The sequence below is a fragment of the Saimiri boliviensis genome, chromosome 6, assembly GCF_048565385.1.
Source record: "Saimiri boliviensis isolate mSaiBol1 chromosome 6, mSaiBol1.pri, whole genome shotgun sequence".
Taxonomy (NCBI): Eukaryota; Metazoa; Chordata; class Mammalia; order Primates; family Cebidae; genus Saimiri; species Saimiri boliviensis.
In genome coordinates, this window is record NC_133454.1 from 15,862,722 (window position 1) to 15,879,840 (window position 17,119).

Here is a 17,119-nt window from a genome sequence, read left to right on the forward strand (position 1 = left end):
AAAAAAATAGAAAAATTAGCCCTGTGTAGTGGCGTGCGACTGTAGTTCCAGCTACTCAGGAGGCTGAGGTAGGAGAACCACCTGAGAGCCCAGGGTGGTCAAGGCTGCAGTCAGCCGTGATTAGGCCATTGCACTCCAGCCTGGGTGACAAAGTGAGACCCTGTCTCAGAAAAGAAAAAAAAAAAAAAAAAAAGACATTATAGCTAAGGACATGTATAGGGATGAAATGACATCTATAATTTATTTACTTTAAAATATTTCAGCAATAAAAAAGGGGATAAAGCAAGTGTGGAAAAACCTTGATAACGTTAAATCTTGATGCTGGGTCTATAAGGATTCTGTGTATTGTTCTCTTTTGTGTCACAGTAAAAATTTTCCACATTTAAGAAATGTTAAAAGTTTTGGGATTTCTAAAGGAGAGAGGAGAAGGAATGATTTGGAATTGGCAATGAGAAACAAGAGTACCACAGCCAAGCTCTGGCTTCTGGGTGCCCATTGCGGTGAGAGGAAACAACTTCCACGAGAAGTGGAGTCCTTACTATCAGAATATGAAAAGCTTTGCTCCTACTCTTCCAAATCTCTCATGCTCAAACTTCCAGGCCTGCTCCCTTTCCCCCACTGAAGCAGCAGTTCTCAACTGCAGTGGCAGCAACTGTGAGGTTGGATTAGTTGGGACATATACTAGTAATTTCTCACTATTTCAGTTGGTTACAAATGATGTTCATTTTAAAATAAAATAAAACATATTCCCGATTAGTCCACAATAATGTAATTCTCATTCAGTTGCATTCAGAAATGCCTTCTTGAGAAGGAATTAGAGGAGTGGAAATATAATACATCTGGCACACTAGCAATTGCACATTTCATGCAAATATGTATGTAGTGCTTATAAACATAATCCGTTAGTGGCCTAGAGACCGTCAATCACCTGATTCTTCAATTTTCATCCAGTCATAATGTCCCCTCATGGTCTCACTAACCCTTACAAATTATACTCCATGAGTAAACAGGCAAACTATAGTAGAATGAACACCCTCGTCTCTGTACTACAGGCATGTTTTGTTTTATTGTATTTCACTTTCTTCTGCTTCACATATATGGCACTTTTTACAAATTCAAGGTTTGTGGTAACCATAAGTTGAGCACATCTGTCAGCATCATTTTTCCAACAGCATGTGCTCATTTTGTGTCTCTGTTTTGTAACTCTCACACTATTTTAGACTTTTTCATTATTAGTGTCTCTGTCATGGTGATCTGTGATCAGTGATCTCTGATATTACTATTGTAATTGTTTTTGGATACTATGAACAGCACCCATGTAAGATGGCAAACTTAATTGATGAATGTTTTATGTGTTCTGACTGCTCCACTGACTGGCCATTCTTCAGTCTTTCACCTTCTTATTCTTATTCCCTCAGACACAATATTGTAATTAGGTCAATTAATAATCCTACAATGGCCTCTAAAGTGTTCAAGTGAAAGAGTTCCAGATCTCTCACTTTAAGTCAAAAGCTAGAAATGATTAAACTTAGTGAGGAAGGTGTGTTGAAAGCAGAGACAAACTGAAAGCTTGGCCTTTTGTACCAGTTAGCCAAGTCGTGAATGCAGAGGAAAAGTGTTTGGAGGAAATTAAATGGGCCACTTCAGTAAACACTTGAATGATAAGAAAATGAAACAGGCCAGGCGCGGTGGCTCACGCCTATAATCCCAGCACTTTGGGAGGCAGAGGCGGGTGGATCACGAGGTCAATAGATCAAGACCATCCCGGTCAACATGGTGAAACCCCGTCTCTACTAAAAATACAAAAATTAGCTGGGCATGGTGGTGCATGCCTGTAATCCTAGCTACTCGGGAGGCTGATGCAGGAGAATTGCTTGAACGCAGGAGGTGGAGGTTGCGGTGAGCCGAGATTGTGCCATTGCAGTCCAGCCTGGGTAACAAGAGCTAAACTCCGTCTCAAAACAAACAAACAAACAACAAAAAAAAAAACAAAAGAAAATGAAACAAAGCCTTATTGGTGGCATGGAAAAAGTTTTAGTGATCTGGATAGAGGATCAAACCAGCCACAACATTCCTTTAAGCCAAAGCCAAACCCAGATCAAGGCCCTAGCTGTTTTCAATTTTATGAAGGCTGAAGGAGGTGAGGAAGCTGCAGAAGAAAAGCTGGAAGCTAGCAGAAGCTAGCAGAGGTTGGTTCACGAGCTTTGGGTTCTGAAGGAGAGAAAAGAAGAAATGATTTGGAATTAGCAATGACAATTAAGAACACCACAGTCAAGTGAGAGAGAAAAAGCCATTTCTATAACATAGAAGTGCAAGGTGAAGCAGCAAGTGCTGATGGAGAAGCAGCAACAAGTTTTCCAGAAGATCCAGCTGAGATAACTGATGAAGGTGGCTACACTAAACAACGAATTTTCACTTTGGATAAGAAGACCTTTTATTGGAAGAAGATGCCTTCTCAGGCTTTGTTAGTTACCGAAGTCAATGCCTGGCATTAAAGCTTTAAAGGACAGTCTGACTTTCTTATTAGGGGATAATGGACTAATGCAGCTGGTGACTTTAAGTTGGAGCCAGTGCTCATTTACCCTCCCATAAATCTTAGGGCCTTTAAGAATTATGCTGAATTTACTCTGCCTGTGCCCTATAAGTGGAATGACAAAGCCTGAATGAGAGCACATCTGTTTACAGCATGGTTTACTGAATATTAAGCCACTGTTGAGAACTGCTGCTCAGAAAAAAAGATTCCTTTCCAAATGTTACTGCTCATTGACAATGCAGTCAGTTACTCAAGAGCTATAATTAAGATGTACAAGGAGATTAAAGTTGTTTTGGTAACACAACATCCGTTTTGCAGGCCATGAATCAAGGAGTTCCTTCAACTTTGAAGTCTTATTGTTTAAGAAATACATTAAGGCAAAGCTGCCATCTGATAGATCTAAGCAAAATAAATTGAAAACCTTCTGGAAGGGATTCACTATTCGAGATCCCATTAAGAACATTTGTTTGGAAGTTTGGAAGAGGATTCCGTCCTTTATGGATGACTTTGAAGGATTGAAGACTTTGGAGGAAATGACTGCAGACATGTTAGAACTAAGAAGAGAATTAGGATTAAAATTGGAGCTGGAAGATGTGACTGAATTGCTATCGTCAAAACTTGAATGGATGAGAAGTTTCTTCTTATGGATGAACTAAGAAAGTGGTTTCTTGGAATGGAATGTATTCCTGGTGAAGATGCTGTGAACGTTGTTGGAATGACAACAGAGGATTTAGAATATTATGTAAACTTAGTTGATAAAGCAGCAGCAGAGTTGGAGAGAATTGACTCCAATTTTGAAAGAAGCTCTCCCGTGGGCAAAATGGTATCAAACAGCATCACGCACTATAGAGAAATCTTTCATGTAAAGGAAGTGTCAATTGATGAAGCAGACTTTACTGTCATATTTTAAGAAATGTAATAGTCACCCCAACCTTCAGCAACCACTGCCTTAATGAGTCAGTAGTCATCAACATTGAGGCAAGAGCCTCCACCAGCAAAAAGATTATGACTCACTGAAGGCTCAGATGATTGTTGGCATTTTTAGCAATAAAATATATTTAAATTAAGGTATGCACGTTTTAAAGACATAATGCTATTGCACACTCAGTAGACTACAGTATAGTGTAAACATTTATATGCACTAGAATACCAAAACATTCACATGACTCACGTAATTGTGATATTTACTTTATTGTGGTGGTCTGAAATCAAATCTGCAGAATCTCCGAGGTATGCCTGTACATATGGTTCTACTATATCTACTCAGGAAAACACTAATCCATTCCCTGCTATCACTGTTCCAATTCTCTGCTATAGAAAATCCAATAAATGTTTCTTGGTGCTGGAGTACCATAAAGTCATAGTCTTTGGGGAGGATCTGATAGACTTGAACTAATTATCTCTTCCAATTCCCCTTTCAGTGTGCTTTTCTGTATTGCAGAAGTGTAGAAGCTGAAACAAAAGAAACACAAAAGTAAACTGTATTTGCCAGACTCCTCTGCAGCCATATTTGGAAGGTGCAAATGAGGTAGGGACCCTTGATTTCCTCTTTGGCTAGTGTAGCTGCCAAATATATTCTTGGAGACATTGGGATTTTCTGCAACAGCATCTTGATGTCCATTCATTAGCTTTATAGGATGTGGGAGCCAGCCACTTAAGATAGGCTGTCTAATGATTCTTGTCTCCTAGTATTCATATCCTTGTCTTGTCCTCTGCCATCATGAAAAAGGTCTGACTCGTGTGACCAAGAGTCTTACGTAAGTGACTGTATATCATCTCTGAGGCTAGATCATAAAAGACATTGGTGCATTTTCCTTCATTTCGTGGATCACTTGCTCTAGGTGAAGACAGCCACCATGAAGTGTAGCCACTCAACATGGCTCTGTGGATGGACTCACATGGAGGTGGAACTGAAACCTTCCTCCATGACCAACCAGTTAGCCAGGTGAATGAGCCACTTGGAAGTAGATTCTTTAGCACCAGTCAGGCTTTCCAGAGGACTGCAGCCCAGGCCAAAATCCAACTAAACCCCATAAGGATTTCAAAGCCAAAACTACGTAGCTAACCTACTAAAAATTTCTGACCAACAGAAAATGGGAGCAACAATAAATGCTTATTGTTTTAAACCACAGTAATAAGTGTTTATTGTTGGATCTTTGTCTTTTTTTAAGTTTTGGGTAACTTGTTAGGTAGTGAAAGATAGTCAATAGTTGGGTTTGAGCCAGGCATGGTGGCTCACACCTGTAATCCCAACACTTTGACAGGCTGAGGTGAATGAATTACCACTCCTGAGATCAGGAGTTTGAGACCAGCCTGACCAATATGGTGAAACTTTGTCTCTACTAAAAATACAAAAATGAGCTGGGTGTGGTGGCAGGCGCCTGTAATCCCAGCTACTTGGGAGGCTGAGGCAGGAGAATCACTTGAACCTGGGAGGTGGAGGTTGCAGTGAGCCGAAATCAACCCATTGCACTCCAGGATGGGTGACAGAATGAGACTCTGTCTCAAAAAAAAAAAAAAAAAAAAAAAAGAAAGAAAACAAAAGGAAAGGAATAGTTGAGGTTGAGAATTTGTGGAGGAGCAGTAGTTTTCCTTATCACTAGATCACAGCTGAAGCAGAGTTTTCTTGAAGTCACCATTCCAGCTGTTTATCACTTTTCCAACTGGGGCAGGGAGAGTAGCTACCAACACTTGTCTATTGGGCAATGTTGTGCTGAGAGGCGTTCTGGATAATCCAGATTAATGCCTATTCCTCTAGTCTGTCCAGTGTCTTTTAAAGCGCTACATTCTCTGAATTAAACTGCATTCCTCCTAAAATAGCTGAGTGGTTTCTGTTTCCTGCAGTTGAGCACTGAATGAATGACACAATCCATGCTCAGCTTGATTCTCGGAATATTTGGTCAGCCTCTTACCTCCTTAAGTTTTACTTAATGGCTGCCATGACAAAGCAGTACCCAAAATCAGGTGGTTTAAAATAACAGAAATTTGTTGTGTCATGGTTCTGGGGGCTAGAAATCCAAAACCAAGGTGTTGGCAAGGCCTTGCTTTCTCCAGTGGCTTTAGGGGAGAATTTTTCCATGCTTCTTCTAGTTTCTGGTGTTTGCTGGCAATTCTTGGCATTCCTTGGCTTGTAGACAGATTGTTCCAGTCACACAGTGGTACTGTTTGGCCGTGTTCCCACCCAAATGTCATCTTAAATTTCCCCACATGTTGTGGAAGGGACCTGATGGGAGGTGATTGAATCGTGGGGGTGGGTTTTTTTCCCTTGCTGTTCTCATGATAGTGCGTAAGTCTCATGAGATCTGATGGTTTTGTAAAGGGCATTTTCCCTGCATATGTTCTCTTGCCTGCTACCATGTAAGACATGCCTTTGCTCCTCCTTTGTCTTCCCACATGATTGTGAGGCCTCCCTAGGCATGCAGAGCTGTGAGTCCATTAAACCTCTTTCTTTATAAATTACATACTCTCAGGTGGTTCTTTATAGCAGCGTGAGAATGGACTAATACAGTAAATTGGTGCTGGATAGTGGGGTGCTGCTGTAAAGATACTTAAAAATGTGGAAGCAACTTTGGAACTGGGTAACAGGCACAGGTTGGAACGGTTTAGAAGGCTCAGAAGAAGACAGGAACATGTGAAAAAAGTTTGGAACTTCCTAGAGGCTTGTTGAGTGGCTTTGATCAAAATGCTGATAGTGATATGGACAATAAAGTCCAGGCTGAGATGGTCTCGGAGATGAGAAACTTGTTGGGAACTGGAGCAAAGGTGACTCTTGTTATACTTTAGCAAAGAGACTGGTAGCATTTTGCCCCTGCCCTAAAGATTTGTGGAACTTTAAACTTGAGAGATATGGTTTGGGTATCTGGCAGAAGACATTTCTAAGTAGCAAAGCATTCAAGAGGAAGCAGAACATAAAAGTTTTGAAAATGTGTAGCCTGATGATGCAGTAGGAATGAAAAAGACCATTTTCTTGGGTGAAATTCAAGCTGGCTGCTGAAATTTGCATAAGTAACTAAAAGCAACATGTTAATCACCAATACATGGAGAAAATCTCTCCAATGCATGTTAGATACCTTCACGACAGCCCTCCCATGACAGGCCTAGAGACCTAGGAACAGAAAATGGTTTCATGGGCCAGGCCCAGGGCCCCCTGCTGTGTGCAGCCTAGGGACATGGTGCCCTGCATGCCAGCTGCTCCAGCTGTGGCTAAAAGAGGCCAAGGTACAGCTCAGGCTGTGGCTTCAGAGGGTGCAAGCTCCAAGCCTTGGCAGCTTCCATGTGATGTTGAGCCTGTGGGTATACAGATGTCAAAAATTGAGGTTTGGGAGCCTCCACCTAGATTTTAGAGGATGTATGGAAACCCTTGACTGTCCAGGCATAAGTTTGCTGCAGGAGCTGGGCTCCCATGGAGAACCTCTGCTAGGGCATTGCAGTAGGGAAATGTGGTGTCAGAGTTCCCACACAGAGCCCCCACTGGGGCACTGCCTGCTGGAGCTGCGAGAAGAGGGTCACCATCCTCCATACCCCAGAATGGTAGATCTATCAACAGCTTGCACTCTGTACCTGGAAAAGCCACAGACACTCAGTGCCAACCATGAACACTGCCAGGAGGGGGCCTGTACCCTGTAAAGCCACAGCGGTGGAGCTGCCCAAGACCATGGGAACCCACTTCTTACATCAGTATGACCTAGATATAAGACATAGAGTCAAAAGAGGTCATTATGGAGATTTAAGATTTGACTGCCCTGCTGGATTTTTGACTTGCATGGAGCAAGTTCTCCCATTTGGAATGAGTGTATTTACCTAATGCTTACACCCCCTGTATCTGGGAAGTAACTAACTTGCTTTTGATTTTTCAGGCTTATAGGCAGAAGGGACTTGCCTTGTCTTGGATGAGATTTTGGACTTTAGAGTTAATGCTGAAATGAGTTAAGACTTTGGGGGACTGTTGGGAAGGAATGATTGGTTTTGAAATGTGAGGACAGGAGATTTGGGAGGGGCCAGGAGCAGAATTATGTGGTTTGGCTGTGTCCCCACCTAAATGTCATCCTTGAATTGTAGCTACCATAATCCCCACATGTCATGGAAGGGACCCAGTGGGAGGTAAGTGAATCATGGGGTCAGGTTTTTTCTATGCTGTTCTCATGGTAGTGAATAAGTCTCACACAATCTGATGGTTTTGTAAAGGGCAGTTCTCCTGCATATGCTCTCTTGCCTGCCACCATGTAAGACATGCCTTTGCTTCTCCTTTGCCTTCCACCGTGATTGTGAGGCCTTCTCAGCCATGTGGAACTGTGAGTCCATTAAACCTCTTTTTTTCTGTATAAATTACCCAGTCCTAGGTAGTTATTTGTAGCAGTGTGAGAACGGACTAATACACATGCTTATCCTCTACCTATTTGTCTTTACAATGTCTTCCCATTGTGTTTGTCTCTGTGTACAATTTTTCTCTTTTTACAAGGACAAAAGTCATACTGAATTAGAGCCCATCCTAATAAGCTAATTTTAACTCTGTTATCTCTGTAAAAATCCTATTGCCAAATAAGGTCACATTCTAAGGCACTAGGGATTAGGACTTCAACGTATCATTTTTCAAGGACACAATTTTATCTATAACAACTCCTATCCTCTTCGCTCTCAGCTGACAACCTCTTCTAATCTATCTAGTTATTGACACTACATTGTATTTTGGTGCTCCAACTGATAAATTTTTGTATGCATGTCTCAGGGGATGAGTTGACATTCTTTTCCTATGGTTGGAAAATCTATGGTTAAAGAATTTGAGATTTTATTGTCAGGAGATTAAAGTGTTAATGGGAAATAAAGAATATGAAACAAAGTATCAGTGGCCCTCTACACATCTTAAATTAATTTTCATTTTGTATTACATGCTTGCTAGAAACTTTCAGGATTTTTATTCTTCCAAGTTCCAATGAAATGCTTGTATATTTATAAACATGTAATTAGGCCAGGCGCGGTGGGCTCGCATCTGTAATCCCAGCACTTCAGGAAGCTGAGACTGTCGGATCATGTGGTCAGGAGTTCAAGACCAGCCTGGCCAACATGGTAAAACCTTGTCTCTGCTAAAAAATACAAAAATTAGCCAGACATAGTGGCAAGCACCTGTAATCCCAGCTACTTGGGAGGCTGAGGCAGGAAAATCACTTGAACCCAGGAGGTGGAGGTTGCAGTGAGCCAAGATCATGCCACTGCCCTCCAGCCTAGGCAACAGAGTGAGACTCCATCTCAAAAAAACAAACAAAAAACAATTAATTCAGTTGTCAATAGTGTGTATACTAACACATGTCCTATGAGTTCTCTTCTTACCCACACTGCTCCAACTTTTTTGTCTTTGTTTCTTAACACACGATTGAAGTTTCAGCTGAAATCCTAGACAATTGTCCATTGGCTATCCAATCTAAAATAATCGATTTATTTTCAATTGGGTGACCCTTTAAAAAAAATCTCTGTATCAGATTTTTATAAAATTGTCTTACGTATTTATTTGCTGACTTCTTTCACTACAAAGCTGGCTCCATGAGAACTTTATCGACCTTGCTCATCACTATAGCCACAGTGCTTATAACAAGTCTAGCTCAAAATATACTCTGTTTGTGTGTATGTGCGCGTGCGTGTGTGCGTGCGTGTGCACGAGCGCGTGCACGTGCATATAGAATGACTGAATAAATGATTTTCGCCGGGCGCGGTGGCTCAAGCCTGTAATCCCAGCACTTTGGGAGGCCGAGGCGGGTGGATCACGAGGTCAAGAGATCGAGACCATCCTGGTCAACATGGTGAAACCCCGTCTCTACTAAAAATACTAAAAATTAGCTGGGCATGGTGGCACGTGCCTGTAATCCCAGCTACTCAGGAGGCTGAGGCAGGAGAATTGCCTGAACCCAGGAGGCGGAAGTTAAGGTGAGCCGAGATCGCGCCATTGCACTCCAGCCTGGGCAACAAGAGCGAAACTCCGTCTCAAAAAAAAAAAAAAAAAAAAAAAAAAATGATTTTCTTGCTTTGGTCTTGCAATTCTAGACAGATGCAGAGATAGATCAAGTTTTGCATAACCTTTATTTTGCTATGGGAAGCTGAACAGATGTTTTTCAAACTGCCTTGCCAATATACAGGGCTATAAAGTTTAAGTTTCAGTCACAATTAAGCTAGTGAACCTCACACAATTCTTACATGGCTTTATAGCTCTTTCCCTCCCAGGTGTCCCCAAACTTTTTACACAGGGGGCCAGTTCACTGTCCCTCAGACCGTTGGAGGGCCACCACATACTGTGCTCCTCTCACTGACCACCAATGAATGAGGTGCCCCTTCCTGAAGTGCGGCGGGGGGCCGGATAAATGGGGGCCGCATGCAGCCCGCGGGCCATAGTTTGGGGACGCCTGCTCCAAAGACTGGGAGTATAGTTGAATTCTGACACATGCTGTAACTCATTTAATAAAATAGCCATTCATGTTGTTAAAATCTCCATGTAAAATACAAATAGCATGTTTCTTAATCTAATAAAAATACTGATCTGAAATCAATAGCTAGATAGTAAAGGCATTCCTGTTTAAGTCAGGAGTAAGACAAGGAAGTTGGCTATAAACACTATTATTAGACATGAATCTGGAAGTGTCATTATCAGTCAAGATAATAACAAATATTGCAAAGAAGGAAGCAAAATATATATAATAAGGTTATGTAATTATTAAAACTTGAATAAATAAGCTGAAAATTAATATTATTAAGAAAGTTTGGTGCACTAGTCAGTTAAAATTTAACAGAAAAGATAAATCTCTATCTTACATGGTAACGACCGTTAGAACAGATGAAATAATCTATTTTATGCAAAGTTTGTATAAAAACTAGGTAAAAAATGAATAAATGTAATGCAATTTCCATGAAAATTCTGGTTTTTTTGAATTTGGAAAGTCTTCTAAAGTTCTATGGAGAAATAGTTAAGTATAGCTAGAAAATTCTGAGAAAATAAAAGTAACAAAGAGGGACTTGCCATATAAGATAGGAAAACGTAATATAAACTCCGATAAAAAAGTGGAATGATTATGCTTCTGGAATTGCTGAACTGATCAATAAACTAGATAAAGACCAGAAATAGACCCAAGTGTTTTTAAGAATTTAATATATGACATTACATGTTTGGACAAGTATGGATTTTTCAATGAATTGATAAGTTGGTTTTTAATTTTTATTTTTTAGACATAGTCTTACTCTGTCGCCCAGGCTGGAGTGCAATGGCATGATTTTGGCTTACTGCAACCTCGACCTCCAAGGTTCAAGCGATTCTCGTGCCTCTGCCTCCCAAGTAGCTGGGATTACAGGCATGCGTTACCACACCCAGCTAATTTGCTATTTTCTAATTTTTTTTTTTGTATTTTTAGTAGAGATGGGAGTTTCACCATGTTGTCCAGGCTGGTCTCAAACTCTTGTCCTTAAGTATTCTGCCTGCCTTGGCCTCCCAAAGTGCTGGGATTACAGGTGTGAGCCCCTGAGTGTGGTCTTTGATCAATTGAATATTTAAAAATTATAGCCTAAAAAGCAATTTTACAACTCCACCTCTAGTAAATGGTAAAATGATTTTTTTAAAAGTTGGAAAATATAAGAGACAAAGGGATGTTTTCCTTATAATGTAAACCATTTACATAAATCAAGAAGAAAACATTTTCCCCTACTTCAAAGAAAAATGGCTTATGGAAATGAAAAATCCAATTCACATTAGAAATCAAATTGGTCATGTGACAAACATTCACCTTTCCAATAATCAAATGAAAGCAAATCTGGCGGGGTATGATGGCTCATGCCTGCAATTCTAGCACGTTGGGAAGCTGAGGCGGGCAGATCACCAGAGGTCAGGAGTTCGAGACCAGCTTGGCCAACATGGTGAAGCCCCATCTCTACTAAAAATACAAAAAATTAGCCGGGTGTGGTAGTGGGCAGGGATTGGTGGGGGGTGGAGAGGCTGGGGTTGGAGGGGTTAGTGTCTCTCTATGTTGCCCAGGCTGGTCTGCAACTCCTGGGCTCAAGCAGTATTTCTTAGATTATTCAATATCTTATAGAGAACTTTTTTTTTTTTTTTTTTTTTTTTTTTTTTTTTTTTTGAGACGGAGTTTTGCTCTTGTTACCCGGACTGGAGTGCAATGGTGCAATCTCGGCTCACCGCAACCTCTGCCTCCTGGGTTCAAGCAATTCTCCTGCCTCAGCCTCCTGAGTAGCTGGGATTACAGGCACGCGCCACCATGCCCAGCTAATTTTTAGTATTTTTAGTAGAGACGGGGTTTCACCATGTTGACCAGGATGGTCTCGATCTCTCGACCTCGTGATCCACCCGCCTCGGCCTCCCAAAGTGCTGGGATTAAAGGCGTGAGCCACCGCGCCCGGCCTTAGAGAAATTTTTTTTAAGATTTAAGAATCATTCAGTATCCTATAGAGAAGTTTCTTTAAGGTTTAGGAACTAGAGAAGTGGTTATAGAATTCATATGTACTTTACTCATGAACAAAGGAAAGTTCATTTCTCTTTTTTTGTTTGGGCTGTCAGGAAACAATTTTTAACCCAACTCAAACAACTGAGTAAGATACTGCATCCATCCAATTCTTATATTAACCTTTTCCCCTTTTACAATTCCTTCTCTTCCTAGTAATCTTTTTTAATTGGTCTTGCTTTTTAAAAATTAAAAATGTTTTGTTTTACTGTATTCTTATGTATTTATAAACTGCTTCAAATCTCAAATCCCTTGTGGGTTGTGAACCTAAGTAACAAACAGAAAAGTCTCTAAAATAAAAGTTATGTTTTGAGTCTAGAGCATTTCAATGGGAAAACAAGTGCCTTAGTAAACTATGTGCATATTCAGGAAGGCAAAGGAAGACAATGGGTTTTAAAGGAAAAAAAAAATGAGGATGATTACATGCTTCTTTTGAAATAATTATCTTGGCTACAAAGGTCAATAACGGGTGACGTCAGCTGAAGGTTGGACAGACAGTTTCTGGGCAGACATCCTTGCAGAGGCTTTTTTTGTGTAACGTTGTGATGGTCTTTATGGTTTTTGCGGTCTTTGTTTTCAGGCGTACAAGCATGAGTACCCTCTCTTCATGTCCTTCCCTGGTTCTAGTTGTCAGAGATTTGTTTGTTTATTTGTTACCCTAATGCAGTGAGTACTGATTGGCTCTTGGCTCAAAAGAAAGTATGTACTTAGAAAAAAATGACAAGAACAGCTGAAGACAATTTTTGTAAGCAGTGTTGTATTCTACATTCATTTTGCTTTGTGTTTTAATTTTTTTCATTGACAAATAATAATTGTCATTCATGTCACACATGGTGATGTTTCTATACTTATGGAATGTAGTGATCAGGTGAGGGTAACTAGCATATCTGTCACCCAACTGAGGACATCTAGAATGGCCCAGGTATGAAACAGTATTAGTAAACGATTAATTTTCTGAAGACGTGCTAAGAGTATCATGATTATGAAAAAACGTCCTTAGTTTTAGAGATGCACACTTAAGTATGTAGGGGTGTGGTGTCTTATCTGCAGATTTAGGATGATTCATCAAAAAATTTACAAGCATTTATAGAAAGATTTTCAAAAATGGAAACATGTTGTGTTGAATTGTTGAGTCTGGGTTTTAAATAGTATTATTGAATTAGGGTGGATAAACCTAGAGTCTGTTGCTATTTTTGCCAGTTATTATGACATCACCAGAAAGCTGGAATTACTCCCATTCCAAAGCACCCCCAAATCTCGCGATACTACGGCCTAGTGGCGCGCGAAACGTGGGGGGCGGGGCTGAGGCTAAAACGACTGACTTCCGGCCAGGCCGTTGTCTGGGTGGCGCGGTCGAGTCATCGCTCGGCCTCACCGCTTGGTTCTCCGGTCCCTCCCCGCGCCCTGGCGCGGGGGGTCGACCCACCAAGTGAGGCGGGAGGCGACTCTGACCTTCCCTCCATTTCGTTTTGGCCAGTGCCGGAGGCTACCAGCCCTGGGGCCTGGGATCCTGGGAGCCCTTGAGGCCCAGTCTGAGTGGCCGGGGCCTACCGCGGCCCGCCGCCGGGCCTCATGAGGCATAGCCTGACCAAGCTGCTGGCAGCCTCGGGCAGCAACTCCCCAACCCGCAGTGAGAGCCCGGCGCCGGCTGCAACCTGCTCGCTGCCCTCGGACCTGACGCGGGCTGCGGCGGCGGCGGCGGGGGAGAAGGAGACGGCAGCGGCCGGATCTCCCGGCCGCAAGCAGCCGCTTGGCGACGAGGGCGAGTTGGAAGCCGGGAGGGGGAGCCGCGGCGGCGTGGCCGTGCGCGCGCCCTCGCCCGAGGAGATGGAGGAGGAGGCGATCGCCAGCCTCCCGGGGGAAGAGACGGAGGATATGGACTTTCTGTCTGGGCTGGAACTGGCGGATCTCCTGGACCCCAGGCAACCGGACTGGCACCTGGAGCCCGGGCTTAGCCCGCCGGGGCCCCTCTCCTCGTCTGGAGGAGGCTCGGATAGCGGCGGCCTGTGGAGAGGGGACGACGACGACGAGGCCGCTGCCGCTGAAATGCAGCGCTTCTCCGACCTGCTGCAGAGGCTGTTAAACGGCATCGGAGGCTGCAGCAGCAGCAGTGACAGTGGCAGCGCCGAAAAGAGGCGGAGAAAGTCCCCCGGAGCGGGCGGCGGCGGCGGCGGCGGCAGCGGCAGCGACAACAACCAGGCGGCGACAAAGAGTCCCCGGAAAGCGGCGGCGGCCGCTGCCCGCCTGAATCGGCTGAAGAAGAAGGAGTACGTGATGGGGCTCGAGAGCAGAGTCCGGGGTCTGGCAGCCGAGAACCAGGAGCTGCGGGCCGAGAATCGGGAGCTGGGCAAACGCGTACAGGCGCTGCAGGAGGAGAGTCGCTACCTACGGGCAGTCTTGGCCAACGAGACTGGACTGGCTCGCTTGCTGAGCCGGCTGAGCGGCGTGGGACTGCGGCTGACCACCTCGCTCTTCAGAGACTCGCCCGCCGGTGACCACGACTACGCACTGCCGGTGGGAAAGCAGCAGCAGGACCTGCTGGAGGACGACGACTCGGCGGGAGGAGTGTGTCTCCATGTGGACAAGGATAAGGTGTCGGTGGAGTTCTGCTCGGCGTGCGCCCGGAAGGCGTCGTCTTCTCTTAAAATGTAGGGTCAAGTAATCTGCTCTTTATCCGCGTTTACCCCTTTCAACTCCCTTACACCATGTCAAACACCTTAGTGGGACATCTTCACCGGACACAGATATTTCAGAGGAGAAAAAAAAAAAGTAATATTGAATCTTAAAGTGTTTAGCTAAAAGCATGAATGTGACACAGTAACCAACTCCTAATGATAACATGTGACTATTAAATCTCTCTGACAGTTTCTTTTTTAGGTGATTTCCTTCCTGCCAGGCTCCGTTGTAGGGGTTACAGAACAGTCGTTCCCGCCTCACAACCTGGTAAGGATCCATCTCTTCACGTAACGCTCATGCTCTGCTGCTTAGTCTACTTTAATGGGCAACATCTCAATATGTGTGTGTGTGTGATTTTTTTTTTTTTTTCTTCCTGTTTTGGAAGGTGGGAGGGAAATCTAATTTGGGCCCTGTCCACCCTGGAAACAGACTTGTGCTGGTCAATAATGTATTTTAAGATGCCTCTTCTGGTTGAAATAGCTATTAATGTGTCCCCTTATTCAGAGGTGCGTGTACCTAGCTCTTCTGTCCCCAGTGTGGACATGGCCTTGGATGACATCGATTCCAACTGTACACTGAAAGCTGCTTATAGAGATACAGTTTGGAGACAGTGAAACAGGTGAAGTTGAATGGAAGTTCCGAGTTGTACAAGGTGCAAATTGGAATTCCTATTTTAGGGCAACTTTTCAGAGGTTGACAATAGGTATTTGGGGCATGCACAAATGTGATATTTTGCTGGATGGAGGTGACAGGTATCTCTTAAATATTCAACAATGCCTTTTAGTTTTCAGTAGGAGATATAGAAAGTCTATTCAGAGTAACAGATTTTAATATCTCACCATTAAAGAAGTTGGGAATTAACATGCATATCAGACTTCTGTGTTTTAGTTAATTGGAGAATGAGAATGGTTAATGTTTCCTTGAGGACCAGCAGTGATTACCTTATCACTGAGTATGAATAACTTGTTGAACATCTTTATTTTTGTTGTATTAAAATTTTAGGTTAAATTTATATATGTACGATTAGATATTGAAGGTTGTGAAATGTGAATGAAAACGTGTAAAGTGAGGCTTCACAAAGAATCTTATTCTCTATTTCAAAAGTATTTGTCCTATTTAAAAATAATGTTTAAAGTTGAGTGGTTCTGGCCACCAAAATGACACGATTGGCGCTATTTCCCCAAAGGTGGGATTTATTCTTTCCTTAAATCTGTTAACCAGTTGTATAAATTGAGTTATGGTGTCTTTCAGTGTAAGAGGCATTAAGAAATTCTTTGTGAAACATCACTGCTTGATAAAGTATATACGTATTTAGCATCCTTGTTTTTCTTTGTGCTAAAGTGGATACAGCTGTTGGGGCAGAAGAGACGGGACCAGCTGCTGGCCACATTTCCTGCTTTATTTTAAAAGGTAGTATAAGAAATGAGGAAAAAGAGGTAATAACAGGGCTTCTGCTGTCTTTTCTTTTTAAAATGTTCATAATTAAAAACTGTTTTCCAGCAGTCCAAAGATGTAAGTTATCTTACACATAAAATGTCTTGTTGTTAATTGGTTATGAAAATGGAATCCTTGTTCTTGCACAACTGTAAATGTTTTGTTGCTAGTTAATACGATTTGAGACCTAAATTGGTCTTTGGTTTCCAGTGCATCATAGCATATTTTGTAAAATCATCTACTGCACTTGAGCATGAATGGGTAGTAGCCAAACTCACAACTTGGAGTGATGAACCTGCTTATATCTAAGGGCAGGAGCAAGCCCCTCACAATGCAGCTGCATGGATTTTTAGTGCCTACTGAATTTTTTCTATATATATATATACATACATATATATATATATATATATATATATATAAACCAAAAGTAGTTGGAAAGATTATTTGAAATGACTAATTTGTGCTATCTTTATGAAATATGTTAAATGTAGCTTTTTTGAAACAGAAGCCTTGAATTGAAATTTAATACTTGAACATTTTGTATATATTTCTTTGTATATAATTTTGTGCAGTACCAATGACAAAAATATGATGTCATAATAAAACCAGGTTTGTTGATCTTTTAGTTATGGGCTCAAAGAATTTATTCATCTCTAACATGACATTGGAAAATAATGGATGAAAATAGGAAAAATGATTGTTGTTAATGCTGACTGTGGGTCTTAAAAGGTTCTGGAAAGCAGTAAGTTCATTTTTCTAAAAACTATACCATTCTCTTGGAATATTCTTCTTTACATCAATACTTTTCCTGCATTATTTGAAGTTGTGGGCTGGGGAGAAAAAGTAGTCAAAGCTTTCTGAATTGAGATGCTTTGAAATTCCAAGTGTAGATTTTTAGAATGTCATTTTATAAATGGCAGTTTTTGGAATTACTTGATTAAGAACTTTTGAAAATGGAAAGATTAGTATGGCCTATTTTTAAAGCTGCTTT

The 17,119-nt window shown here is 42.0% G+C and overlaps 1 protein-coding gene across 2 annotated transcripts; it reads left to right on the forward strand.

Moving 5' to 3' along the window:
• The first annotated feature begins 11,781 nt into the window (after positions 1-11,781).
• On the forward strand, positions 11,782-16,753 carry CREBZF (CREB/ATF bZIP transcription factor). 2 transcript variants are annotated; one of them, XR_012517939.1, is made up of 3 exons: positions 11,782-14,666; positions 14,884-14,961; positions 16,036-16,753. XR_012517939.1 is itself a non-coding variant. In XM_074400269.1 (1 exon), exon 1 carries the CDS (start codon positions 13,591-13,593, stop codon positions 14,668-14,670), a length of 1,080 nt encoding a protein of 359 aa, XP_074256370.1. In that variant the 5' UTR covers positions 11,789-13,590; the 3' UTR covers positions 14,671-16,753. The 2 variants fall into 2 exon arrangements, 1 of the variants encoding a protein (XP_074256370.1); XM_074400269.1 differs by having other exon boundaries at positions 11,789-16,753.
• Positions 16,754-17,119: the final 366 nt, after the last annotated feature.